Source organism: Lepidothrix coronata, unplaced genomic scaffold (genome assembly GCF_001604755.1).
Source record: "Lepidothrix coronata isolate B3197 unplaced genomic scaffold, Lepidothrix_coronata-1.0 Scaffold13, whole genome shotgun sequence".
Taxonomy (NCBI): Eukaryota; Metazoa; Chordata; class Aves; order Passeriformes; family Pipridae; genus Lepidothrix; species Lepidothrix coronata.
In genome coordinates, this window is record NW_016690193.1 from 7,692,893 (window position 1) to 7,719,869 (window position 26,977).

The 26,977-nt window shown below is 38.6% G+C and overlaps 1 protein-coding gene across 2 annotated transcripts; it reads right to left on the bottom strand.

The window, feature by feature from the left end:
* Window positions 1-18,740: 18,740 nt before the first annotated feature.
* Window positions 18,741-24,054, bottom strand: NPY1R (neuropeptide Y receptor Y1). 2 transcript variants are annotated; one of them, XM_017805791.1, is made up of 3 exons: window positions 23,868-24,054; window positions 20,517-21,334; window positions 18,741-20,399 (listed from the first exon to the last, which is right to left on the bottom strand). In XM_017805791.1, exons 2-3 carry the CDS (start codon window positions 21,213-21,215, stop codon window positions 19,941-19,943), a joined length of 1,158 nt encoding a protein of 385 aa, XP_017661280.1. In that variant the 5' UTR covers window positions 21,216-21,334; window positions 23,868-24,054; the 3' UTR covers window positions 18,741-19,940. The 2 variants fall into 2 exon arrangements, with proteins under 2 accessions (XP_017661280.1, XP_017661281.1); XM_017805792.1 differs by lacking the exon at window positions 23,868-24,054 and adding an exon at window positions 22,128-22,270.
* Window positions 24,055-26,977: the final 2,923 nt, after the last annotated feature.

Below are 26,977 nucleotides of genomic sequence, written 5' to 3' on the forward strand. Positions count from 1 at the left end.
GATTTCAACTATAGACACCTTGCAAAAGAATACAAGAGCTTTATGCATCTGTGTCAAGGCTGCCTTCTCCTTTCCTGAGATACACTGACTTACCCAGGCTAACACGTATTGCTCTGGACTCATTTTCCTTTTGACCCCTCCATATGTGGAATTAAGAAAAAAGTTGCCTCAGAGGCATAAATACCCTGTGCTAAACTCGACTTTTGGGTTGATGTATGCTGCACCTCAGGCCTTTCTGATGCTAGCCCACCAGTGTGACAGAAAAGGCTGCATGTGCTGCACCTTTTAATTTTGCTGTGATGTTATAACCAATTATTCTGAAGGGAATAGGCAGCAGGCGGTACTGAGATTTATTGTAGCATTTAGTTAGGATGGAAAGTGGTTGCTTTCAATAACAGGAGGAATAGTGAAAGCACGCAAATGAACTAAATATTTGAAAAATATTTTAGCCCTGGACCTAAACTCTTGTTTTCATTCATAGAGCAGGACCATGCAAAAGGTGATACTTCCCACGTAGTCTCTATTCAGACTTCCTTGGGTTGTTGTCTGATGGTGTCTTCAGCTGCGTTGGTTACAGTCCCAGCTGGGGTCATCAGGCAAAACACAGTCTCTGAGCACATAAAATCCTTACTCTTTCTTTTGAAATATTTAGCAATTAGTCTCAATCATGACTGAAAGCTTTTTCCTACAGGATTTAGAGGAGATTTTTAGGTGCTCAGGGTTAATTTCTACAGTCTTCAGATCTTGTACCACTTTCATACCTTGTGCTGCATGCTGAAAAATAATCTTGCGCAGATGTTTCCTTATGTATGAATCAGTCTGGGCTTAAAAGGCGCTAATTTTTCAAGCAATATCTTCCAGTAGAAAGGCAATTAGGCACCTCAGTGAGATGCATGCCAGACTGACTTGAAAAATCTGTATTTCAAACAGGAAATAATTTAAAATAATAATAATTTCAAATATGAAATGTAATCAAGGAGAGGGCAGCTAAGAGGAATGCAATCTATTTATAATGGAGGCAGGTGAGACAGTTATATTATCTGCATAAATTCAGCTTTGCTCTTTTCAAAGTTATTCAAGCTTTCAGAAAAGTCATAAAGTAGGAAGACATCCTTGTGGAAGTGCTGGGGGTTGAGGTCTTTTCAAATTATGTTATTGAGACCATGCTTTCCTACCCTTTCCTATCTGAATTTTAGTTAATACATTTATGAATTTAAAAAATTAAGATTTTGAATTTACCATTTGACTACTATAACCAATTGGAATCTGTTCTAAATTTAAACTAATTAGGGAAAATAGAAAAGTTATGCATTGTTAGATCAAGACTCTAATGTCTCTTTAAACTCTGATCAACTATCAGTTTGCTATTTCCCATGTATCAGTCATGAGTTATTTGCCCCAAAAACAGCATCACAAAAGGATTTCATGTTACTCAGCCTGCAATGAACTTCTCATTGATTTCAGTTCAAAGGGTTTTGTGTGTATGTGTGTGTATGTTTAAGTAGTACAAGACTCGTGATGAAACTATTTAAAATATTATGGTACACAATAAAAACCAGGAATTGTAATGTTGAAAGAAAAGCAATGGCTATTTTACTTAGATTTTAAAAAACAGTATGTATTTCTGTCATAACCAATGCAAAATATTGATTTTGAGTGTTTTAGTTCAGAAAAGTTCCTGGTGTTCATAATCAGATCAGTCATTTTTTTCAGTTAAAAAAAATGAGAATGACTAAATATTGGCCATTTGAATTCTGCACTGATAAACAGAGAAAACAAAATTATTCCCCTAAATGGGGCTATGGTCTCATAAGAAATCATTTTCACCACACTCAGCAATGCTATGTTACCTAATAGCATCTGTCACTATAATGAAAAATGTAGTTCGATGGAAAAAAAGGAAAATAGCACCTGTGGTTCCACAAATAAAGGAGATAAAAGGAGAAAAAAAAGTAGGGAAGACATGCAGATATTAACTGTCCTTACTGACGCACTGCACACACAATAGCTAGGGAAACAAAGGAGATGAAGGACCAGTTACATTTATTTATTTTAGTAACTGATAGTTCTGATTGTACAAATACTCAGTTCTGAGCAGAAAGTAATACTGTAAAAATATGTACTTTCCTGGATTTAATTAGGTTATACATTTATACCTGTTCTTTTTGAGTGCTGATTATGGCATGATTATGGGATATAAATGCCTTCCAGCAGCTCACTGGCAATGTGATTAATACTTGCTATGTTATATTTTATTAGAGAGCTTGATCTTACCAAATGTTGTAAGAGCTGCATTAGGAACAAAGATAAATCACCATGTGCCAGCATCTGAATTTCAGAAATGGACTGAAAAGTTCACATTTTTGTCCAATCTGTTACATTTCATTCCCCACACATATACATACTCAGCACAATCTGGTTCTCTCTCTCCCATTAAAAAAATTGAGGAAGAACTTCTGATATTGTAAAACCAAGGATTTGTTTCTCTTGTTGGTATGAACTACAATGTTTACAGTGCTTAATCTATTTTTTTCCTTTTCATCTAACAGACAGAAATTAAATTATTGTTAATGCAATGGAATTTCTTCTCTTTTATCTACTTTCGATGACTTCCACTACTTTTGACTAAACTGTTCAATTTATAACAGCCACAGAAATTCATTTCTATGTCAACAGGAAAGGCTCACAAAGAGCAACTCTGTTGTGGCAGAGGACTTGAATCGGTATGCCAGGTGTTTTTTTCTGGTATTGTATGCCCCCAAAAGAGCCAAGAGGAAAGCACAACAGCTTGGGAAGCTACATTTTTAGGAATCTTAAACTGCAATTTTTTTGCTGTTATTTAACAAATCTAAATTCTAGCAATGGGTATGGCTAAAAATAAATGAGATGCAGTAAATTAGCCCTGGATCTGCACTGCATTTAGTTTTCTTATAGAGTAAGTGAAATTAATAAAACAGTTATTATGGTTCCAAATTGTTCTTAAGACGTTTTTCTAATGGCAGTGTAATCAATTAGAGAGTATCTGTGCACAGCCTTACATTCCAGGGTTATGCATCCATGGTTATTAGACTAGAAGAAAACAAGAAAAACTCTTCTATAACACTGTGTGTGTGTGTGTGTGTGTGTGTGTGTGTACACAAACTCGAACACAGGTATGTATGAGGATACATAAAATCATATAGTCACCTCTGTTTTACTGACTAATGATTGACACTGTTGTCCCACTAACAATTCATTATTACTGTGACTCAGCTTTAAAGACAGAACATGCATTTATTTCTTCATCCTGTCAGTTGCCTTCATCCAACTGAATACTTTATTAAATAGCTGAAAGCTTACCAGTAGTGCCATGAACAGTTCCAAGAGACTATCCCAGCTTTCAGTAGATGAGTTATGCCATCCAGTCACATACTTGAAAAACTAAGCCCTGAGTAGAAAAGTGCATTCCATTTCTGCAAAGTAAAATGTTAAGTATCCGCTGAATAAAAGTAACTTAAAGCTTAAACAGCTGAAGCTAACAAAACTATTGTCAAAAAAGACTAATAAAGTATTATGCATCTATTCTTTCTCATTTCTTCCTCTCATTTTTGCCTCTTGCCCCTTATGGATCTGTGCATTAAGCTTGATGTTGTTTGGAGAATTGGGCTGTAACTCAACACTTGTTCCATCATTGTTCGTATGTTACATTTAATTAAAAAAGAAAAAAGAGGGACAAAAGAAAAACTGAATTTTAAAAACCTTACAATGGCACATGGCAAGTTTCATTTCATTGCCATAGTGACTACAGTATATTTCTAAGCTTAGTCTTTCTACAATAACAAAGCTATCACCCACACATCTCTCTGCTTATTCTTCCTCAAATAAACATTCTAATACATAGTACCACAGAATAAGTATAGTAGGTACTTTACTTTGATGTTTTAGTGAAAAAATCACAGAAAAGAGTGTGATCTGTGTGTGTGGTCACAGTTACTGTGGAAAAATGTACAAAGATATGAGTTAACTTACTGAAGAGTGAACTGTTGTTTGCAAGGGATTAATGAATTTCTCTAGTTTTCATCTTATTTTTTAAAAAAGTGAAGATATATGAATTTTTTTTCCTGATTTCCTGAAGTCATATTGATCTTAGGTGATTTTCAAACTTACTTTTTAAAGCAACAGACATTATTACAGTTTCTAAGATGCTTCTCTACTATTTCTTCTTTGCAGTGCCTCTGCTTATGCTGTTTTTCACTTGAGTCACCACTTCCTTTAGGAAGAGAAGGTGGAAAGCTAAGTTACAGACATTCTGTATCATTTTTCAATTCTCTGGTCCAATTTTGCATAGTATTATTGTGAAAGGACTTTATCGTCTCGTGTCATTATTCAGATGAGATTGGATTCTAATAGGATAGTCAGTTATTTAAAGTTTTATATTTAACAAACAATTTCTATAATAATGCAATAATATTTTAGCATCCACAAACATGGAATGCAGGATAATTCATGAAGAAAAATTATGAAAGGAGACAAATGGTTTTCATTTACACTAAAAGGGTTGTTATTTATTGTGAAGTCACATATAACCTCCAGGATGTTATGAGTGGGTAAGAACTCGAGGAGTGCTAGCAGTGTATCTTGATAAAGTAACAAAACAATCATAAATTTCATTATTTAGAACAACGTTATTCACAAAACTTGGCTTCTTTCAACTGTATGGGCCATTCACTTAAGAATTGGGCTTGATGATCCTCGTGAGTCCCTTCCAACTCAGAATATTCCATAAACTCTGTGAATTGTATGAACTAATACACTTTTTTATTTTTTTCCTGAGAGGGGGAGAGGATTTTAATGCCTCTTAGTGCTTAATTTCTTAGCCTTATCAAAATGTTATGCTTTATTTGGGAAAAAAAAGCTGAAACAACTATTTTTGAACATTTAATAGCACAATGTAATTTTCTTGTTTCACAACAGTATTTTTCATAAAAATGTTTTCAAGATTAAGAGAAAAAATGTTTTAAAAGGTTATATAAATCTTAACAGTACAATTATTTTTTTAATAAAGTCCCAAGCTGGTATTAACATACAGTCCAAATCATACATTTCCTTGATTTTTTTTTCTTTTTGATCCTGAACAAAAACGGATATGCTATTATTTCAACTCCAGTTTCAGTGCCCAATGAAGCTATTATACATTTTCCTCATCCATTCACCACACTGGATCTTTACCAAAGGATTTGCAAGCTCTGTTCCTTCTGTTAGCAATCTGTGCCTGTAGGGAGAGAGCTGCAAATGTTGTTTCTCTCTCTAACCCATAGTCAAAAAGGACATTGGCATTAAATCAGTAACTTTGTTACCAAAGCTACTTTTCTTTTTATCCTCAGTGCTCTAACAGCTTCTTATTGATAGCCACCTTCACTGACTTTTGATTTTTTTTGCCTTATTTTGGATAGAACTTTCATAATATGACTTTATGGGTTGTGTTTACCCTGGCAAATTGACCCTACTCATCTTACTTGGGTATAAAATTATTTCTTTCAGATTCAGGAAAAAATGTTTTCTAAAAGAGCTATTGCTTCAAAGGATAGCCTGTCCCTTGGAGAACTATTCTCTCCATCAGAACAAGATAGTGTAAATCATCTATGTACGGAGAGAGCTCCAATCTTGATGCTTCCAGTTGTTGCCTGTTACCTCCATCATGTTTTGAAGGCTCGCTTCTTAAATTGCACCACCTGTACTACTTCAAGAACTAGCAGACAGGCTGGTGAGATTTCAAAGTTACAATTAAGTTTAGTTACTAGGCTGTAAGAAAACCATTTTTATTATCCAGTACTTGCTACAATGGTTTCCTTGGTCTTCACAATATTAAGAATACAGTTTATGCCTTATATTATTGGCTGCTTGGAATTATTCATGATAAGTTACAGATATCTAATGTGTGTGGTGTTAGTGCAGCAACATAGAAAATATGTATAAATATCACAGCATCTTATCTCCGACAAATTTGAGCTGTTTCCAACAAAGCTGACGTGACTAATCCAAGAATATCATCCTGCCAGCATAGCTACTATCAGTGCCCTGGGAACACATACGATTATACGATGACCAGGCCCCTTATTAAAAAATATAGACATCTAAAAATTTCTGCAAGATAAAAAAACCTGTGACAGTAAATAGTCTCTTAAGCAGCCTTTCCAGCAGAAGGAATTCTCTCTCATCTTTTTCACAGGATTCATCCTTCCCAGTTTTGTCTAGAGGAGGGCACTCAAGTTTTCTTCCAAAACCATGAATACAGAAATTGTCAAGGCTATGCACTAATTGTCATCGAAAGGGAGTAACAAAATTCCAAGCAGGATTCCTGAAATAATCAGGACACAAATAATATGGGATGCATTCATGGAGCACAGCTCATATGTAGCAACAGCATGAATGTTCAATGCAGTAAGAAATGCACATCTCATATTGCAATGAAGATTTTTTCCCTCTGGATTTTTGTATGCCTCACAGCAGGGCCTTGATATTTAATACTGAGTCGATCAAATGTAACCTAATATTACATTTAAAATTCCCAGCAGCACAAATTATAAATTCAAAGCAATTCTAAGAAGTTGCCAGAGGGGATCAGCAGGTAAAAACCTAGGACTATGATATGAATGGCTGGTGATGACAATTGTGTGGATCATGGTACATCAAGTTACCACACCTGAAATGTAAAGGTGGTCTTATTTCTATTTGAAGACAGCATGAGAATAGAAATGGGTCAACTGCTTTGCATATTGACAGAGTTTGTAGGCTGGTTATCTTAATCCCCCACGTGACACAAGACGAATATAGCAGCTCTTACCTAAATTATATGAAACATATTTGTAGCATAAATGGGACTGTCCCAAAGACAGGCAAGGTACAGAGCTGGAGGTAAATACTGCTGCACCTCTTTCTAGACAAGCTATACCATTTTGAGTTGTCAAAAGGTTTTATGCTTCTACAGGCATACACGGTTTTTAGTGATTAAGAAATTGAAGGTGAGTTTGCAGTTCATGTCAGCTTATTTTATTATAGTTCTCTGTGCTTATGACAGTGTGAGTTATGCAATAAAAATAGGGAAGATCTATGGGAAAGGCAGCTGGATGATTATCCCATGTATGGCATTTTGGTCATTGGCCTCCATTAAGCTATCACAAGTACAATAGTCAAAATAAGTAAAGGCTAGAGACTAACAGAGATAAACATGGATTCCATGATCTTTTCTAATGACATTGGACAGGTTAGTGTCTGCTTCTTTATCTTCATCACTAGTATGTTTATATAGAAAAAGAATTTCAAATGCATAAGATACTGCCTTTTAATAAGAGTTAGCTGTATTTATTGTGTCTCTTAAAACTAAGCCTTTAGTGTTTCTGGGTTAGGTTTTCCAGTATACATGCTGACCACAGTAGGAAACTGAAATGGACCCTGTAAATACTGTAAGCACTGTTAAAAAAAAGCAAGAACAAAATAAGAGCAAGGAACTCAAACCTAGATTCTTTCTGGAAAATACTGATAAGTTTCTTTTATTAAAAAGTTATAACTTAAGTGTGTTCCGTTAATTTCATACATTGTATAAATCAGACACAATTACTTTCCATGACCATCAAATTCTTTGCAAGTTTTAAGTCAGAGAGCTGGTGAGATCATTTGAAGGGCCCAGCAGAAAAAAGGAAAGTACTTTTAAAAAAGGAATGGAACGGAAGGAAATTATGGAACAAACTCTGCAGAATAAAACAACACCACCCAGGAGTACATCAGTGTTAGCGAAATACCAATCAACCTGGAACATTAAGCAAAATCAGCACCTCCTACTACCCTTTCCTCTGACAAAATTCATACTGAATCCAGAGAGGAACTCCATTTTGATCTCTCAGATTTTATATCCATCTTATGAACATGAACTTACTGAGAAAAAAGCTGTTATTCAAAATACCAGCCTATAGTAATTTCTTTTTAAAAATGTGTTTTCAAGTATATGACAGAATACACTATGTCTAAGTCATTTTACTGTGAAACTTTTGAAAAGTCTAGAATTAACAGTGTTCTAAAAACCTCTAGATTTTTATTTCAGTCACTTTATTCAAAGCAATCTTCCCAATACATCTAATGGATTTATATGCATTTATTACACATTTACATGCAAAATCTGCAATGTATAATCCAGATATATGTCCTTGCAATTAATTGCTAATACTCAGCTAAAAGATCTCCAGACTGGATACTAATAGGGACTGCACTGAACCTCAGTTAAAACAATTTCATATTTGAGAGTTTAGTTGTTATATCTCTTTCAAGAAAATGCTGCTATTCAAACAAATATTTGACACAAACCAGCCTCAGTGAACATAGTAAATAGGCTCTATCATTTTATTAGTATCCCATATCTGAGCATATCACAGTCTCTGAGCACTTTACAAGGGGGGATACAGGCTGAGTCATATATGATTTCATAAGTCAAGCTTAGCTAAATCAAATCAGATCCCTCTAAGTTAAAACTTTGAAAGTCAGTTGAAAATCAAAGTTCACAGTGATTCAACACAGCAATTTCTGGTAAAAGTGTCCCACATTCCTCTAAGCAAGACAGTTTGAACCTACTGGCATACTACAACATGTTTGGAGAAAGCTTAAGTATCAGGGCAAATGATATTGCTTTGCCTATTCATAGAATTATAGAATCAACAGAATCTTGATTACAGCAGTTTCCTGAATACAGTTCTGTAGACTCAGAGGTATAACTTCTTCTTTACTACTTGGATGTAGCCCTGCAAAAATCTGTCTCTTCCACGCAGTTTCCAGGTGAAGAAAAAAGCAAATACAGAAATAGCATCTTCTGGATTCCAAAGACCCACACCATGTATCACTCACATGGTTGTAGAGTTTATTATAAAATATATACTTTCATGATTATTATGTTTCTTGGAACAGAGTTAACAGCTTCTACAGCACAGTGTGCATGAAAGGTGTTTCTATATGGAAAGGCAATAATAGTTGTCAGAACACAAAGCTTAAATCCTGAGACAAGAGCAGACTCCTTTAAAGCAGGAAGCACTCAAGCTGTAGACAAAATCCAACCAAGTCTTTTTGTTTGGCAAAACCAGCTGTTCACACAATGATGGCCACCCAAAATAGTTGTCCTCATGGCAGGTCAGAGCTAATACTGATGGATTAACAGGTATTTTCCTTATTACAAAGTTAGGGCATAGCTTGACTAGCATTTTATGTGGCCATGCCAGCCTAAGCACTGTGCATTCTCATCCTTAGTCATTCCCTCATTCCTCCCACTAACCTCTGCCCTTCACACCAGAACAAGTGTTTGTGTAACCAGCTTATAAATGGGACCAATTCCCTCATTCAAATCCGTTCTTTATTTTTAGATTTATTGTTCTTAAGCTGGATCTATGCTGCAGCTTAATTTACCCTTCAGTGTGACAAGTGATTGTGAGGTGTAGGTGTGGGAAAAGAGAAAGGTGGGGAGAGGGATTGCTTAATCTTGTACCATACCAACAAGAGGTCTGTGTGATCGTCATTTCTGTGATTACAACATTGACTGCTTGCGATGTGAATGCAGAGGGTCAGTGCAGAGAGTTGCAAACACAGCACTGAAAGGAAGCAGAGATAGTGTTTCTTAAACCCAAGCTCGCTTGGAATTTGTCTTACAAGTTTCCTGTTGTTCTGGAAACAGTACTGTATAAAAGGTGTTTCTAAATAACATTTCATAAAGAACGTGTTTATCTCAGCTTCTGTCTAATTAAAGCAGTCTTATCTGATCTTGAATTCTGGCCAACTATAGGGCACAGTAGCAGAGTAGTTTGAGGTTCAATTAAATACTCCTCCTAGCAGAGATCTTCCTCCAGAGAGCACTGAAAAATCAGCACAGCTTTCAGATTGGGTCAGTATGGGTAGAAGCCTTCAGTGGGATTTTTAAAGCATCAAAACTCTCTCTCTGCTACCCTGAACTAAAAATACGGGTTGGAGAGGTGTTTGATGGAGTGGGGAGATGATTTAAGAAATCACGTAAACTGTACTTTCTGAGCAGAAAGGTTTTCTCTGGCTCCTTTTTCTTTTTTGCCTAGCTGCAATCATAGTCATTGTATGAATCACTGCATTTCTAAGAAAACCATGCAAGAAGTCAAATGGCAATACCCAGTGTGACAGGGCTAACACCAATTTTTAGTTAAAATGTATGAATAACAGTTGTGTGTCTTTACTATAAAGTGAGTAGCATGGCTTATATACTCATCAGAAACACTGCTTCTTCTGTAGCTTTTTTAAAAAAATGTATTGTACCTAGTGAGTAAACTATACTAGAGCAATCAGAACTCTTTCAAATTCAGATGGCTTTAGAGTTGAAAAAGAATAATTTGTACTGTCAGCACCTTCACTGACAAGTTCTCTCTCTAACATGGGAACCATGCTAAACTGGATTTAACTATCCAAATAATTGTGAGCTTTATTTAAAAAATAAAAATGCCCCAATCAAAAATCGTGATAAACACATGTACTAAAACTTGGCCTAGAAACTGATAATTGTCATACAGTTCCTATCATAGGTTATTCTAAATAACAAAATTACTAACATTTGGATTCCATATCTCTATGGCCTGGTTTCAGCCCACCAAATTTGCCTCAGGTCTCCCCTCGTATTTCCATGCAGGCTAATACTGCATTACCACAACTCTTGGTTGTGCTCTATAACTCTTGGGCCCCATAGTCCTCCTTCCCAAGTTGCACTGCCTAGCTCAGACATAAGAGCATACTTATCACCCAGATAATACCAATCAGATTGCTGCTGCCAAACATAGCAGGCAGGAGTGGGGTTTCTCTTCTTTACCTTACTCAGGCATTGATAAAAATGCTTTTCCCTGCATAGCTCCCAATCTTCCCCAAACTTGTAAGAGTACAGAACTGCACCAATACTGCCTTCAGTCTTCACATCCCTGACAAGCTCTTCCTTTTTTGCAAGTGTTGATTTCTCTATGATCATTGTCAGGAAATTTCCATCGATGTCCTGCAGGAACAAGAATCCTGGATTACTTATGCCCTACAGGTATCGGGAGTGGTTAAAGTCCACCACAAGGATCAGGGCCTGTGAACATGAGGCTTCTTCTAGCCTCATCTACTGCTTCCCTCATCAGGCAGCCTGTAGCAGACACCCACTACAGTGTCATCCACACTGGTGTGCTGTTTAATCCTCTCTCTTAAGTTCTTAGCTGGCTCCTCATCCATCCTCAGAATGGCTCCATACACTCTAACTGCTCTCTCACATAAAGGGCAATTCCACCTCTTCATCTTCATATCCTGTCCTTCCTAAAGGGCCTGTATCCCTCCATTGCAACATTACAGTCATGGGAGCCATTCCACTACACTGCCATGATCCAGCAAGACCATAGCCCTGCAATCCCACACAGTTCTCTACTTACATTTATTGCCCATGCTGCACACACTTAGTGTGCAGGCACTTGAGAGCGGCACTTCTGAGGGACACTTCAACATGCCATTTTCCCAGAAAGGATCTGTGGATTTTTCGCAAATTGGTATCTTGTAGGCACTTCCTTGCTTAACTCCAAATGCTTCAGGTGACCTCATTTAAGCTCTTTATTGCTTTTGCCTTCACTTGCACCACCCCAGGCCCTTTGCTTGACAGTCCTGTCCCTCATTCCCTCACAGGCTGCTGATAATACTCTTCATTTCACATCACTCCCAGTTTAAAGACCTTCTTAGCAAGTCAGACATCCTGCTGGCAAAGATACCTTTGCTTCATTTAGTGAGGTGGATCCCATGTCTTCCAAGCAGATGCTGATGCTCAGACAGGGTCCTATGGTCAGATAAACCAAAACCCTTCTGCCAAAAAAACCTGCACAGTCAGCACAACTGGACAACTGTCACAGCTTGGTTTGTTTCTTCTACAAACATCCTCTGAACATAAGAACTGCTGAATGTTTAGGGTTTTTTTATAAATATATAAAATTCACCTGAAGTCAGCATTTTAAAATGCTTCTGTATGTGATTGTAAACATATGTATCTATATTCTACTGTGTTGAATATAAGGCTTCAGATGGTAACACCTACATGTATGTCTGGATTAAAAGAACAAACTTACTTAAATAACAGGTACTCAGTTTATCCAATACCATTTCAGCCTTAGAAAGCTTTAGCAAACCTGTTTGGTCTGAGCGAAAATTATCAAGGAATTAAAAAACAAAGGTTCTTCATTTCCTTATGTTATCCTAACCCTAGTAACATAAAATCTATAGGTATAAAAAACCAATCTGACAGCTTCACAAATTGATCTCATTTACTTGCCTCATCCACACCATAACCTTCTGAACAATGTCAGAGATGTTATCACAACATTTGACTAATATGAATGAGGCCAGGCTCAGGTTTTATAATTTCATGAGGTCATGAGGTTATTTGAAAGCATCATTTCCAACACAAAACCATTAATATTTTAATTCAAGTTTCTATATATTGACTTAAAGGTGCCTTTATCTAATTTGGAAGATAATTGTATTTAAGCAACTACTTGCAGTGGTTTTATTCATGATTGCTGGTGTTTCTGCTGTAGCAGCACCTCTACGAGGTAAATCCACAGATTGTGCTGAAGGCTGAGATTCCTTACTGACTGAAGTGAATTTCAGATATAAAATAAACTATGCTGTCTGGCTGTTAGTGATCTTTTTTGTTTTGTTATTTTTTACAAAGTGAAAAAAAAGCAGAAGTAATAATAATAATAATAATAATAAACAACAAAGCCCCACTTTTAGTAGTGAAGAATTGCTAGTGCCATCTTCAATTTTCTGTGAAGCAAATTGGTTTAAATCAGTAAGCCAGGTAGCTTGGCTTACATTTAACTTGTAACTGTGTCCAGAAAAAAAAATCACAGTAAAACTCACAGAAGAACTGAAGAGGATAACCATAGTATAAGTACCAGCTGAAGATGACTTTTTGATATGCCCCTTGGACTGACATGGATGACTAAGGAATTGTGTCTCTGCTGAGTCCACACGGGTAGATAATGTCACTTCTTATGGCCTGCTGCCCTCTCTAGGAAGCCGATGTTCTGACATATATCTCACTTCAGTGTCACTTGAATCAAGTACCCTACCCTAAGCTCATTGAAGTCAATGGAGGCTTTTCATTAACTGTGCAGTGTTTTAGGTCAAGCTTCAAGGCTCTTACTTCAGCACCTGTTTAGCCATATGCATGGCAACTGTCATGCAGGGGACTACCCCTGTGCCCAAACTGATAAGAAGTCAAACTTTACAGTCATAATAATAATGGAAATAAAAATCAGAAAAGATAAACCAGTCTATCTATTATATCTCTTAATTATACAACTTTTACTTGAAGAGTCTTGAAGAGAGAGAAGGGAACACTTTTGCATATATATCTTCAAGTATAGTACAAAAAGGAGAAGCTTATATGCAACAATTAGAGTCAATAAGGCTAAGTAAGGAATACGCTGGATTACCCAGTGTCTCCTCTTGCTGAATGTCTCTGGAGGCTGATTATCAAGACGAAAGGCTAGATACATAAGCTTAACTGATATTTAGATTACATGAATTAAAATTATAACAAAAACTTTAGTTGAAAAGGGCTGAATAACAGTATGCAACAAATACGTTTTCAACTTGTCTATCTGATGAAACATCACCACATTGTCAGTCACATTTGTACACGTCCTTTGTGGCCTCTTACCCATATGTTCAAGCACACATTGAATAGGATCTTTCAAGGACATCCTTTCACAGACAGCTTTTATAAAGAAACAATATAAATAGAATAATAAAAATGTCATAGTTTGGGGGAGGCGAGGGGGAGATTGCAAAGTGAAAAACAGCAGCACAGAATCAGTGTGGACATGAGCCAAGAGAGACAAGAAGGGCTTTGTTGATCATGTTACTCCTGCCATAAACAAACCTTCTCCATGTTGTGCAGAAATGGAAGCAAATGGACTCTTGTGCAGTGGGGGGGGGGGCACAATGAAAAGCTGTTATTTTTCAATTGTGCCAAAAAAATTTTGTTTCCTTTGTCTCAAAAAGAGATCTAGATTAATCCAAGGTGAATAATCTTAAAAACTTATATTTTCAGAGTAATTTATAATTTTATATCCTTTTTCAGGAAACGGGAGCAGAGAACCTGTTTAACATACATACTTTTTTGACCACCACTGTGCTCAAAAAAGCATTTACCTGTCAGTCTGTTGGCCCTCAAATTAAATAATGTCTGACTTCAAGTCTTTTTGTTTATATTTCGCAAAAGGCATCAAGGCTTCATCTAGATCTGCTTTTTGGCTCTTTTCCAAACTATATATTTCCCTGTGTATCTGAAATGTTGCATAATATGTGGCATGTTAGTTTACCATGCAGACCCTCTCCTGTGCATCAGTCTCAAACACATTTGCATCTGGTGCAAATTTCTTGCAACTAAGCGTGACCTATGTCAAATAACCAGATCATCAACTCATCTATTTGGAAAACACAAGACTGTATGTGCTGTCAGTTTTGCTGCAATGAGCTGGATGTTCTGTATGAACATATATACTACATAAGTTTTCTAGATTATGTACTTCTAAATTTTGAGAAACTTGCCTACCAGAAACTTACCGGAAGATAATTTTAATGAAAGAAACTATTTAAAGCACTGCCCTGAATAGAGTTGATTTTTACCATATATTCAGGCACTCGCAAAATCAGAGTACAAATTCCTACAGCTTCCTCAGAAAGCAGCTATCAAGAGGATGAAATATGAAGTGAGAGCAGAAGCATCATGTAAGGTGGAGGAAGGGAAGCAGTAGTCACCAGGCCTAGTGCTGGCCCTGGAAGTTGGCTGTCCCTTAGCAGCCCATATTGATAATGGAGAGAAAGCCATTTTGGTAGATTCATAGCACCCAGAGTAGTGTAGGTGTGAATGCCCTCTGGTTTCCTCTGGAGGAGACCAGTAAAGCTGCCATCCTTCAGCTGAAGTCAGTCTTTGTGAATGCACTCCCTAATATTTGAAATATCACCTTCAACTAGGCCATTAACAGTATTTTGCATGGGCAGAAATACTGAATAGAAGTAATTTCTGATCATAGGTTAATTAAAGTGTTAGAGACTAAAGTTGGTCACACTTTTTCCTCTTGCATGTAATACTCAAACATTTAAAATTCTGCAAAACCTGGATAGAAGAAAAGAATTTTCTTTCATATCAACTTTAGTAATGACTTGACTAACTAGTAATGACTCAGGGAAGTAGATACCACATATTAAAGAACACAAGAATGAAGATGACATGGTAGATCTTGGAGTTGTACATATCCTTCAACTGAGAAATGACTATCAACAAAATTTATTGTTTTGTTATAATCGTTATTTCTCTCGCCTTTCCACTCAGCTGAGTGAATGTAATCTGTTGCAAACAAGAGATGTTATTTAAGCTCTTGTTTCCTACTGTTATGTATGCTTTAAAAATAAGAATAAAAGAAAAAACGTTTCCTTATTGTCTTCATTCTCTGTGCACTAGTTCAGTAAATTCTTTGATAGAAAGAAATAGGAAGGAAAACTTTAAAATGAACCATTATCAGGCACTGTACCCCAGAAAAAAAATCCACAGAACAATCACAACTATATGCCAATAATTTATTTCTATAATAAGCTAATATCTAAAATCTGATTTTTAGGAAAGAGTGTGAGCTGCCAGCCAACAGTGCACCTATATTCAGTAGAGTGCCTAGGCAAATGGTTAACTTTAAGCAAATTTTTCAGTTTCATTGATCTGAGAGCACTTTCCTGGGGTTAGAATGAAAACTTGATATACAGGCCTGGATTTAAACATATGCTGATTTACAGTCTGAATATGAATCACTATCATTATGCCTTTAGGATCCATTCATAATAGCTGGAACTGTAGTCCAAGACCACAGAGTCAGAATGTATGAGTCCTTACCCTTCATACTTTCATCAGTGATGAGATACAGTCAGCATCAGCTCAAGGGATCTGGGGAGTCCTGTCAAGTTGATTCCTTTTCCTAGTTTAAATCTGATTTCTTTATATGGTGATAAAAACAGGGTTGATTATACACATATAGATATACTTTTTTTTAATATCATGTTCTTTCCTGGCCTACCAAAGGCAGGTATTATTGCCAATTAATTGCTTCCTTTATTATTATCCTTTTTTTTACTGTTGATGTGAAAGTTGCAAATTACCATACATAGTGACAATGACACAATCAAGAGATATGTTGAAAAAAAAACAATATGGGAATACAGAAGTATTTATTAACATGACATACATATGCTGGTTTATTTAGATTATGCAGAAGCTTTAAATGTCTGTGGCAAATAAAACTGAAGTTTAAGATGCTAAAATAACAGATAAATGAAGCAGATAATAATGTTTATTAAATAGTTCCATTTGTCATTTAAGGCTGTAGATTTGACATGAAATGTATGACACATAAATAATAAGATATGTTATAGATCTCTCACTGTTCTGATTTTCTGTCAGTAAAACTTCTCTACCAGTCTGAAAGAATAAAAGAGATTTCAGGCTTTTGAGATAGGAATCACCATGTGCTGAAATGTGGGATGTTTGACAAAACAGCACATAGGAGAAATAAATATCAAAGCAGAATGACTGAAAAATTATAGTGAAACGTGAAACTCAGCAACTTACCCTGTAAAGAAATTTAGCATATAGAGGATGAGAAGCCATTGTGGAGCACGAAAATAAAAGAGAGGATCAATATTGATCCTCTGGTTGTTGGGAGGGAAAAGTCTCCAGAGGCTTTTGAGAACTCCAGTATCAAGTCACAAATACAAGGACAAAAATACTGCTCTCAGTAGATATGATCTATGCCCTGCGGATGTCAGGTCAGCACCTCAGAGAGACTACTTTTATCTCATAATAAATTCTTCAGAAGAGCAATGATTTTGACTCTGAAATTCTCCGAATGCATTTTCCTGCTGGACTCTCTTTACACTGTATTCCTTTACACTGTCGTTTGAGGCAGAGCACACTGTGCTATTTGTATGACAATGCACCAGCCTGCGTCCTTAGCAGAGGCTCAGAAAGGCTTCTTGCAGGGAAGTGAGGAAACAATATAAGCCTGATTCTAGGACAGCAGTGCAGAGGAAAAATGGCTCCTGAACTTAACAAAGATGAGCAGAAGGAATCCTCCCACTTACAGTTCACCTTGTTTATCAGGTGTTGGGAGGGAAAAAACACCTGACACATTCTCAGGAGACAGTATGACAGTATCACATGGGCTGCAGGATTTGAGATTGTACCTCAAGCAGAGGAAATGCTGACATAGGAAGAAATATGTTGCTATCCCACTGAAAATCTCCAAATTTTAGCACACACCTGTTTTAGGTCCCTGAACACTGGCAGGCTCCTCTGAAGTTCCTCCAACACCTACTCTGTATACACCTGATTCAGACTGATTAAAAATTTCCAGCAAACTAAATGGAAAGTTTGTCAAATAATTGAATTTTCTTCTTCCACTCCATTGAAAGAAAGAGCTTTAAAAAAAAAAAAGGAAAAAAAAGGAAAAAAAAGGAAAAAAGCATGTAAAATTCAAAAATTCATAGTGATTCTTTTTGTGTGACTGTGACATTCTTAATATATAAAAAAAGGCTGTTTTTCTACATTGTATCTCACTGTGAAACTACACATCGTTTAAAAGGTGAAAATTGTTGCAAAGTGAGAGAGAAATAATTTTGGGAGACCCTTGTCAAATTATTAGCAACACATACCACAGAGAACCACAAAGAAAAAGGAAATCTCATAAAATACAAAAGGCCAAAGCTCTGAAAGAAACTTCTGTCTTATAATTAATTTTCTACATTCCGTCTCTGTTCTCAAGCACAGAAACCTTTTAAATTAAATTATCTTCCAGTAGAGAAATACATGGAATTATAATGCACAAGAACACATTGCTACTTTAATATTCTACACTATTTATAAGACAGCACAAGACACAGTGTTTTACTTTTAAATTCTGGCAACCCAAATAATTTTAATTTCTTAGGCATTTATCTATGTCAAATTTAGAACACATTAAATTCACCATAACATCCTGAGATCTTTTTGCTCAGAAATGTATCAAGTCAGATTTCCATTCATGCTGCATTTACATTTATATCCGTTTTAAAGACCCTCTTGTCTGCCATAATGATTTCAAATGATTCTCTTGAAAGAAAGTAGGGTCTATATTGTATTTTAAAAAGCTGATTATTCAAAAAGACCTTGATTTTACAGCAAAGTACACTGTATGACACAGAACCTCAGCTGGCTAATATTGTTGTAATTTCATTTACAGCAGTCAAGTTATGTAGGTTTCCCTCAACTGGGGATCTAGTCATGAATATTTTGTGTAATTAGAGGATACGTACTTTAAGCAGTAATACACAGAGTTCTATTGTATATATTTGACAAGTAATTCCATACTTCAACCAAATGTGGAAACTGTGAGTTTGGAAGCTAAGCATATCAGTTATACCCAAACTTTATCCATATCCTTCTTTTAAGTTTTGCAGATCTTGATTTAACCATCCATTGTCTTCGAGATTAGAATCATAGAATCATAGAATCAACCAGGTTGGAAAAGATCTCCAAGATCATCAAGTCCAACCCTTGATCCAACGCTGCCATGATTACTAGACCATGGCACTCAGTGCCACATCCAGTCTCAGCTTAAAAACCTCCAGGGATTGTGAATCCATCACCTCCCTGGGCAGCCCATTCCAATGTCTGATTACTCCCTCTGTAAAAAATTTCTTCCTAATATCCAACCTAAACCTCCCCTGGCAGAGCTTAAGGCTGAGATTATCCGGGTTTATGCCATTGCATCTGAACACAGAGCATTTTGAGGCTATACATAATTTATATAGGTCAACACTAACTACTATGAAAAGACTCAGGTAGCTAAAGCTTATATTTTTTAATACCAGACCTGATTTTCACTGTCACCTGCAAGGATGGTATTGCACCTTGTCCATACAGTGAACAGTCCCATCTCCTTTTAGACTCTGGACATAGGTCTCAAGGAGAATTTACATGGTTCATAGGCCAGGGACAGATGGTATATTTCATCCCAGCAACACTTAACTCCTGTCAGTGATGGCAGATGAAAATGGGGTTTAGGGTTTTTAAATTAAAAAGCCTGTGTTATTAAAACCAGCTATAATCAGTTGGGACTGAAGGCCCATTTATGTTTTCATTTGCTGTGGTGAAGCATCAGAGTTATCCCATTGTGCACTGTGGCATTACTATAGGGTTTTATTCTTGTAAATAAGAACAGAATTTCTTTCTTAATCCTTTCTTTGAAACTAAGTGATCATAGCCCGAATTGCCACTGTGAATTAGAAAACTGTATGTCACCATTTAACCATATTCTACAGGTCTCACAGAATCCTTTTTTTGCATGCCTACACTGATTTTAGAGGATTTTAACATCAATCAAAAGCTGAATTAAAAAAGAAAGAAACTACTCTTCAAATCAGAATTTCCTAATTTTATTCTTTGGTGGGTGTCCACTGTAGCGACAGTGTCCCTGTGGTTCATGTTGTTTCTAATGGTCTTAGATAGACACTCCTGAAAACTACTTCTTTGAAAAAATATAATCAATAAATAAACCTTTCTGCTAAAGCACATAGCTGTACAAAGAGAACAGAACAAAAGACAGCAGATGAAAACCATAGGTAGTAGCAGGTCTAACTCTGTCTTATAATAAAATTCAGATACAACTTCTGTGAACATTAAAGCAGTAAAAGGGGCGAAAATGCACAGCATATAATTTCAAAGTGACAACAATCAAAGTTCCTTGGAAAAGGAAGAAAAACATTATTCATTTTGTATTTGTTATGTAATTTCACTTGTCCTTGGACACATTTCACCTGCAATCACACTTCAAGCAGTTTGGTGTGGAATTTTTATTACTCCTTTATATTTTTTCATCATCATCACTATTTATTTTTTTAAATGTGACTGGGCTTGCCTGCTTCAAAGAGGTTTTTGAAACATCTGTGTGCATGGTGGACATGGCTATAGTTTCATAATCCTCCTCACGGGTGTGGAAATGACAAAAATGAAATAAAAACTGCAGGTCCCTTTGGAAGTTCTTATTGAGAAACCCGTAGAAGATGGGATTCACACAGGTAGAAATCATGGCAGTGAGGTGGCAAATCAGGAACAACAGGTTGTGGCTGCAGGTAGCAACAGGCAGAATTTCATGATTCCAATCAAACACAATATTGAAGATGGTGAGAGGCAGCCAGCAAACTGCAAATGCGACCACTATTGAGATCAGCATGATGTTGATCCTTTTGGTTTCAGAGGATCTGTACTTACTGTCTCTCATCTTGTCCATCATGTTGTTCCTTTTTTTCAGCCGTATGTATATCTGCAGGAAATTCAACAAAGAGAAACACATGGAATAAATTAACCTACCACTGTCATCTTTGCAAGGACAAACAAACATCAGACAAGAGGATTGTGTTGCAAGAGGATTCTATCTTACCTTCAAGTAGCAAATAAATATAAAACAGAGTGGTCCAAAGTACTGAATCACCAAAAGTGTTGTAGTATAAGAAAGCCTGGCAGTGTCCAAGGGGAACAGGTCCAAGCACACATATTTGTCTTTATATTCATCAAATGTTACGTTTCTAAAGGGCTCATCTGTTAATACGTGGTAGACCAGGAAAGGCAAAGAGGAAGCTGTGGCTAAAATCCATATGGCAGCAATCCCCATGTAAGCATGTTTGTTGTTCGGCCTCCAGCCACGGGGATTGATGATCAGCTGATGGCGCTCAATAGCAATGAGGACTAAAGAAAAGACTGAGACGGTGATGGAGGCACATTGCACAAAAGGGTTCAGTTTGCACATGGCCTCCCCAAAAATCCAGTGGTCCATTAAAGTATACACAAAGGTAAAAGGAAGACACATGATGGTCACCAGGAGGTCAGAAAAGGATAGATTGACAATGAGGATGTTGGTAACATTGCGCATCTCCTTTTGTTTTAAAATAATGACAATCAAAGCCAGATTCCCAGAGACTCCCAGAATTATCACAGTCCCATAAGCCAAGGCCAGAGTGAAGACCATGGCCAAAGGCACACGGCAATCCTCGTCCTCAAACTGCAAGATCTGCGAGTTCGTCTCCGAAAAATTCAGGTGACCGGAAACATTTCCCAGTAGGGCGAGGACCGAGGTATTCATGTTGTTTCCAACTCGATGCCGCCCTTCGCCGCCGCCGCTCTCATCCGGACCGCTCTGAGTTCAGGACGTGCCCATCGGTCCCGCAGCGGAGCCCGGGCCGAGCCCGCTCCTCGCACCACCTGGGGAGAAGGGAAGGAGCGGGGCCGGTCACCTCGGCACGGTGCCTGCCCCCGGGTCCCGCGGGATCGGGGCCGCCCGGCCCGGCCGGACCCGCACGGCCCCAGGGCCCCGCGCAGGGCTGCGGGAGCGGGGCTGCGGTCCGCGGGAAGGAGGCAGAAAGCAGGACCGAAGCGCGGAACTGCAAGCGGAGACACGACCCCTGAGCGGCCCGTTCCCGCCGGCACAAGTTACACGGAATAGCGAGCTGAGAAGCACTTTCAGACTTCATCGGCGCGCCTTCACTTTATGCTTTACATCTCCTTTTAATAAATTTAATCTGCAAACGTCTGATTTCTCAAACTGCTCTAAGTGAAATGAATCACATGAGGTGGGGAAAGCCCATCTGACCAATGTGAGGGGCGGAAAAATGACTCTAAAAATTGCTGCATTCTTTTTTCACTAATGCATAGACTTGATGTTAAGTGACCGAGTGCCCACAGTAGCACTGGCACTGAGTCAAAGGCAAATCAGGAACTCTGAACAACTTAATCTCAGCTAACAGGGCTGTGCAGCACAGGAAGAACAAAACAAGACAAAAGATGGCAAAATTTAAACACTGAAGAAAATTTCTTTAGCCATGCAACACAAATAAGCATGCTTAAATAACCATCCTTTTGCAAGGTCTTGGATTTTAAAAATTTGAAACTCAAGCATGTGTGTTCAGGAGGAAAATTAAAATATAAAATCAAATAAATTGATAAACAATTAATAAACAATTAATCAATAACCTGACACACCTTTACTTCAACTCACCATTAGTGGCAGTGAATTCTGCACTGAGCCTGGAACTTTCCCTCTGTCCACTCCCATGAGCTAAATTTATTGTTCACTTAACCTTAGGTTATGGTAATGAAAGTAATGCCACTTAAAATTCACACAAGTCGGTTTCAAACACGTCTCCATATGGCATTCATCACAAAAGCTGCAGAAACATTGCCCACTAAAATGTACTTCATTAAAAGTTACCCTGAATAGGCGAGCTTTTGATCTTAAATGATACTCGATAGAAATCTCTGTGCCATCTAAGACTCTGGAGAAGAATCGTCCTTGTCTGTTACTGGCGGCAGACACTCTTTTAACCAGCCACATGCTGGGGACCAGACCTGGGGCTGCCTCCTCCCTAGGGCAGAGCCAGTGTGTGAGGGATGGGCTTGCAGATCCAGCTCCTCCTGAGGGTCAGCCAAAGGATGACCATGGCAATGCCATGTCTTCTCACTGCTGCTGCCGTCATGAGCTCACCTCATCTCTGCTGGCTCTTTGTAATCACCACATGGCTGCATGAAACCACAACAGGCAATGTAGGTTGTGTGACATTTTACTGTGAAAGTTAACAGCAGTGATTTCAGACAAAAGGCATCTCTGAGGTTTGGCTACGCTGATTTTCAAGATAGCTAGGCACACAGCTGGGCATTCTCTCTCAGACTTGCTGTCTCTGCGAACTAAATTTATTGTATCTTCTAGTCCACCAAATCTGTTTTAGAGTCCAATAAAGAAATTTCCACCCCCAAGACCTCTTGAAGCATCACTTCAGCCAGAGCCAGAAGTAGGTGCTTTACTCAAAGGGAAAGCATGTGGGTGATGTGGAGAGCCAGGGCTTCTCAATTCCTGCAGTATGACTATATCATAGTCCGAAAGTCACATCTGGATTTAACCATGATCTTCACCATCACTTGTACAGCACGAGGTGGGCAGTCCAGCCCTGTGATTTGATGGGATGACAGGCAAGGAGGGAACTGGGTAAGTTCTCTCACCAGCTGGGATCAAACTGCACCCAGCAACAGAGTGTCCTGGGTTTCAGGCTCTTGGTTTTTCTACTCCGTTAGATAAGCTCTGCTCTTGTTTATTTATTAAATATCAAACTCAAAACCAGAAAATGCTACTGCTCCTTCTTCCCTCACCTTTCCCCATAGCAGAGATGCAACCTAAGAGCATGTTTGGGAACCAGCTCAGAAACACAGCACTGTTGGCAAGTGACAAGGAGTCCTTCTTTCCTGTCCCTCTCCAAAATGGACCAGACACCATGAGGGGATGAAGTTGCATGCCCTGGACAGCTGCACTGTTCCTTGTCCTCTACCCCATCAGCTCCCAAGTCAGGAAGCAGAACCCTCCCCACTCCCAGGAGTGCTGGCCTGGGATGGGGAAAGCCCATAGCTCTGCAGACCCCTCTGGGTGATTGCACAGTCTCCCCCACCGTGCACACCATCCTGACTCTCCATGAGAATTTTGGTCACAAGTTTAGCAGTAATAGAAAGGGCGAAATAATGTGCTGTGAGGTGACTGGAAATGCACTGTAAAACTATTGGAGCTATTCCAAAGCAAGCACAAAATGCTGTCAGCCCAAGCCGATGGTTCACCCAGCCACTTGCAAGTCCAACCTGGAGCCTACCCCTCCCTTGGATTTTGTCACCTGCACCTAAGAGAGCAAGCAAACGCCAGCCTAACCGGCACACAACCACCCACAGTCATGGGAAAGCAATCGCAGGGGAAACTCACCTTGCAACTGCTCTGCCCGTCTTTGGTCTGCTCAGAGGCTGACTCGGGAGGCTGGATGGAGAAGAAGGAGTAGGGAAAGGGGAAGCATTCTCTAGTATTTCTCCAGCTGAGATCCTAAAGATTGGTGAGGAAGGCTAGAGACTCCCCCTTAAAGCCGAACTCCACCTTACCCCAGTATCACATGATGGTGCTCTGCTGAGTACATCCTGAAAATCTCACTGCAAGCACATCACCTTTAAACTGCACATCTGGGGGTGGGTTGCCTAGTAATTCCGAAACAAATGCAATTAAATATTGAAACAAAAGAGGCGGGAGGGGGGGAGGGGGGAGAAGAGCGCAAGGAAAAGCTCAGGAAGGGAAACAGTTTCAAATCGGTCTGCTTGTTTCAGCATTTTGTCTGCAAGTTATTGCCATCTTGTGGCCAAACTAAAGATGGAAATAGAAGCTTTCGGAAAGCGGACTAGGAAGATATTTTAAGCATAAGGAGCAGGTTACAGAGTTTGGGTTTGGCTTTTTAAACCAGCACAACCAGCCTCTGGTCTGAATGGTGATGACTGGATCAATAAAAAATGTCAAGTTGCTGAAACACCTTGTTGTGCCACTCACAAAAAGCACTGCACTGATCTACTTTGATGGTTAGAAAAGTCAGTGAGTTGGGAAGTCCATGAGAAGTTACCCAGCTAAACTTAAGCAACACTTTGAAAATGTCCTGACAAAATCTGCAGGCTGTTTTAGAAGTTTAGATTTTTTGAAAAACAGAAGTTCCCTAACTATTCCAAGGCTCCAGATTATTGGTGTAAAGAGTTGCATGCTCTTACATTCTTACCTTCAGGCATACACCTATTATATGGCAACACTATTGTGTCGTGGATAACTCTCAACTAAGGAACTATGGTAATTATAGCTAAAAAATTAGTTGCACATACTAAATGATTGGAACATTTTTTGTAGAAGGAGTCTTATAGGAAGATTTCAGATCTAGCAGTGAAGTTGATGTTTATACTGTATTTCCAGGAGCTCAGCTCAACTGCATTGTAACTGCAGTCCTTGATGTAAGAAAGGAAAGCGCAGGTTGCTATAAACCAGTAGCTGTGGTGCTGCTGACATTTTAACAGCAGCAGCCACAAGGTAAGTGCAAGCTATATATAATGCATCTCAAGAACTTCAGTCATACATGGGTCATGAGCACTGCTCTTTGACTGAACAGAGCAAAGGTGGGTACACTCACCCAGGGATCCAAGCTGAAGGTCTCATAAAGAGTATATTTCTGTCTGAATCAGTGACACACTATGATATGGACAACTGAGGCCTCTCATTGCTATGGATGTGAAATGATTCATTCACAGTACCAAAAAAAAAAAACCTGTCCAATATAGAGATTTTTAAGGGCGATAGATAAAGCGCTAGACAGAGAAAAAGCTTTTTTTTTTGTTATGCCAGGATGTTTCTTCCCGCTACTTCTCTGTAATGCTTTTACCCATATGGTCAAGATGGCTATTTAAAAAATTAAAACAGCATTCTGTGATACAGAATTGTGGTACTCTGCCAACAGGTATCCAGTGCAGAGATACATTTTCAGGACCAGTTCAGAATAAGAGACTCGGGTTTCCATAACAAGCCGGGGAGCTTCAGGGATGGCTTTTGTGACAACACACCAGGAGCTTCCCCCATGCTGAACAGAATGGGTTTGATCCCCGCAGAGGCCATTCACTTAAGAGTTGGACTTGATGGTCCTTGTGGGTCTCTTCCAACTCAGAATATTCTGTGACTTACTTCAAAAAAAGAACCATTTTCGGCTAACTCCAAAATGGACCCACTCCTGGCCAGAGCAGAGATTCCCCTGCAACATGTGGTGAGAACCATAAGGACACAAATTGTTTCCCTGCAGCACATGCAGGCCCAGATGGAGCCATGCTGTGGTCCATGGAGAGGAGTCCACATGGGAGCAGGTTTGCTGGCAGGAATCGTGACCTTGTGGGGAATCCACACTGGAGCAGTCTGTTCCTGAGGAATTGCACCCCATGGAAAGGACCCATGCTGGAGCAGCTCTTGAAGAACTGTATCCCATGGGAAGGACCCCATGCTGGAGCAGGGGAACATCATAAGGTGGAAGGAGTGGCAGAGACGTGTGATGAACCAACCAGAACTCCCATTCCCTGTGCCCCTGCTCAACTCAGGGAGGTAGGACTTTAGAAGAGTTGGGACAAAAGAGTGGTGTTGAGCCTGGGAAGACAGGGGTGTAGGAAGTTGTGCATTTTTCCTTTGTTTCTCACCATTCTACTCTATTTTAAATAGATTAGTGTAACACAGAGGCATTCATTTACTCCCCTCGTGAAATGCTATTGTTTCTGCCACAGAAATTTCTGAATTTTCAGATAGATATGATCTTCTTTCTTGTCCATTTTGTCATTAGTGATGAGGATCTCCATTTGAGCAGTAAATGAAGTGATTCATAATACTTCATTTTTAATGGTTAGTATATACAAGAATTTCAAACATCGCATAAATACAGGCAAAACAAACCTCACAATTCCTCTGTTATACTATGCAAATATAATAATTACCTATAATAGATCAAATATAGAGCCTACATGCCACTCAGTGACCTGAACTCACAGCGATGACAACAAATATTCACAGTTATTCACACTGCAGACAGATACAAGGTCAGGCTTTGAACAGTGCAGTGGAGAAATGGAAAGGGCTGCCTCAGTCATTGAGTTTTCAAACATGTGCTACACTTATGAGTGTATATACATATGTATGCACACATGCTATAACCCAAGTCTTACTACAAGCTTTCTGCTTTGCCATACTACTGTGTGCCCACCTCAGATGACTGAATCTGTTGGAGCTGTGTCAGTCTTCTCTGAAGCACTTCACATACATATGAGCACTAAACACGGTAAAAAATAATCATTCTAATAAACAGAGATAGACCCTTTTAAAACTTCCCATTATAGCTATATAAAATACATGTTGTGCAGCAAATGCCACGTAGCATCAGGTATCCTCTGTAAGAAAATCAGGCATTAGCAGGCCCTGGCTATTCTGCGCATCTTCAGTCTCAACACCAAGCTGAGAGTCTCCACTTGGAGCTCCAAGCTTAC

Excerpts from the sequence above, each read along its gene's own strand:
- NPY1R (XM_017805791.1), bottom strand. The coding sequence starts at position 21,215 with ATGAATACCTCGGTCCTCGCCCTACTGGGAAATGTTTCCGGTCACCTG. Across the intron at positions 20,400-20,516 it reads TATTTATTTGCTACTTGAAG|ATATACATACGGCTGAAAAA; the intron begins GTAAGATAGAAT and ends AATTTCCTGCAG.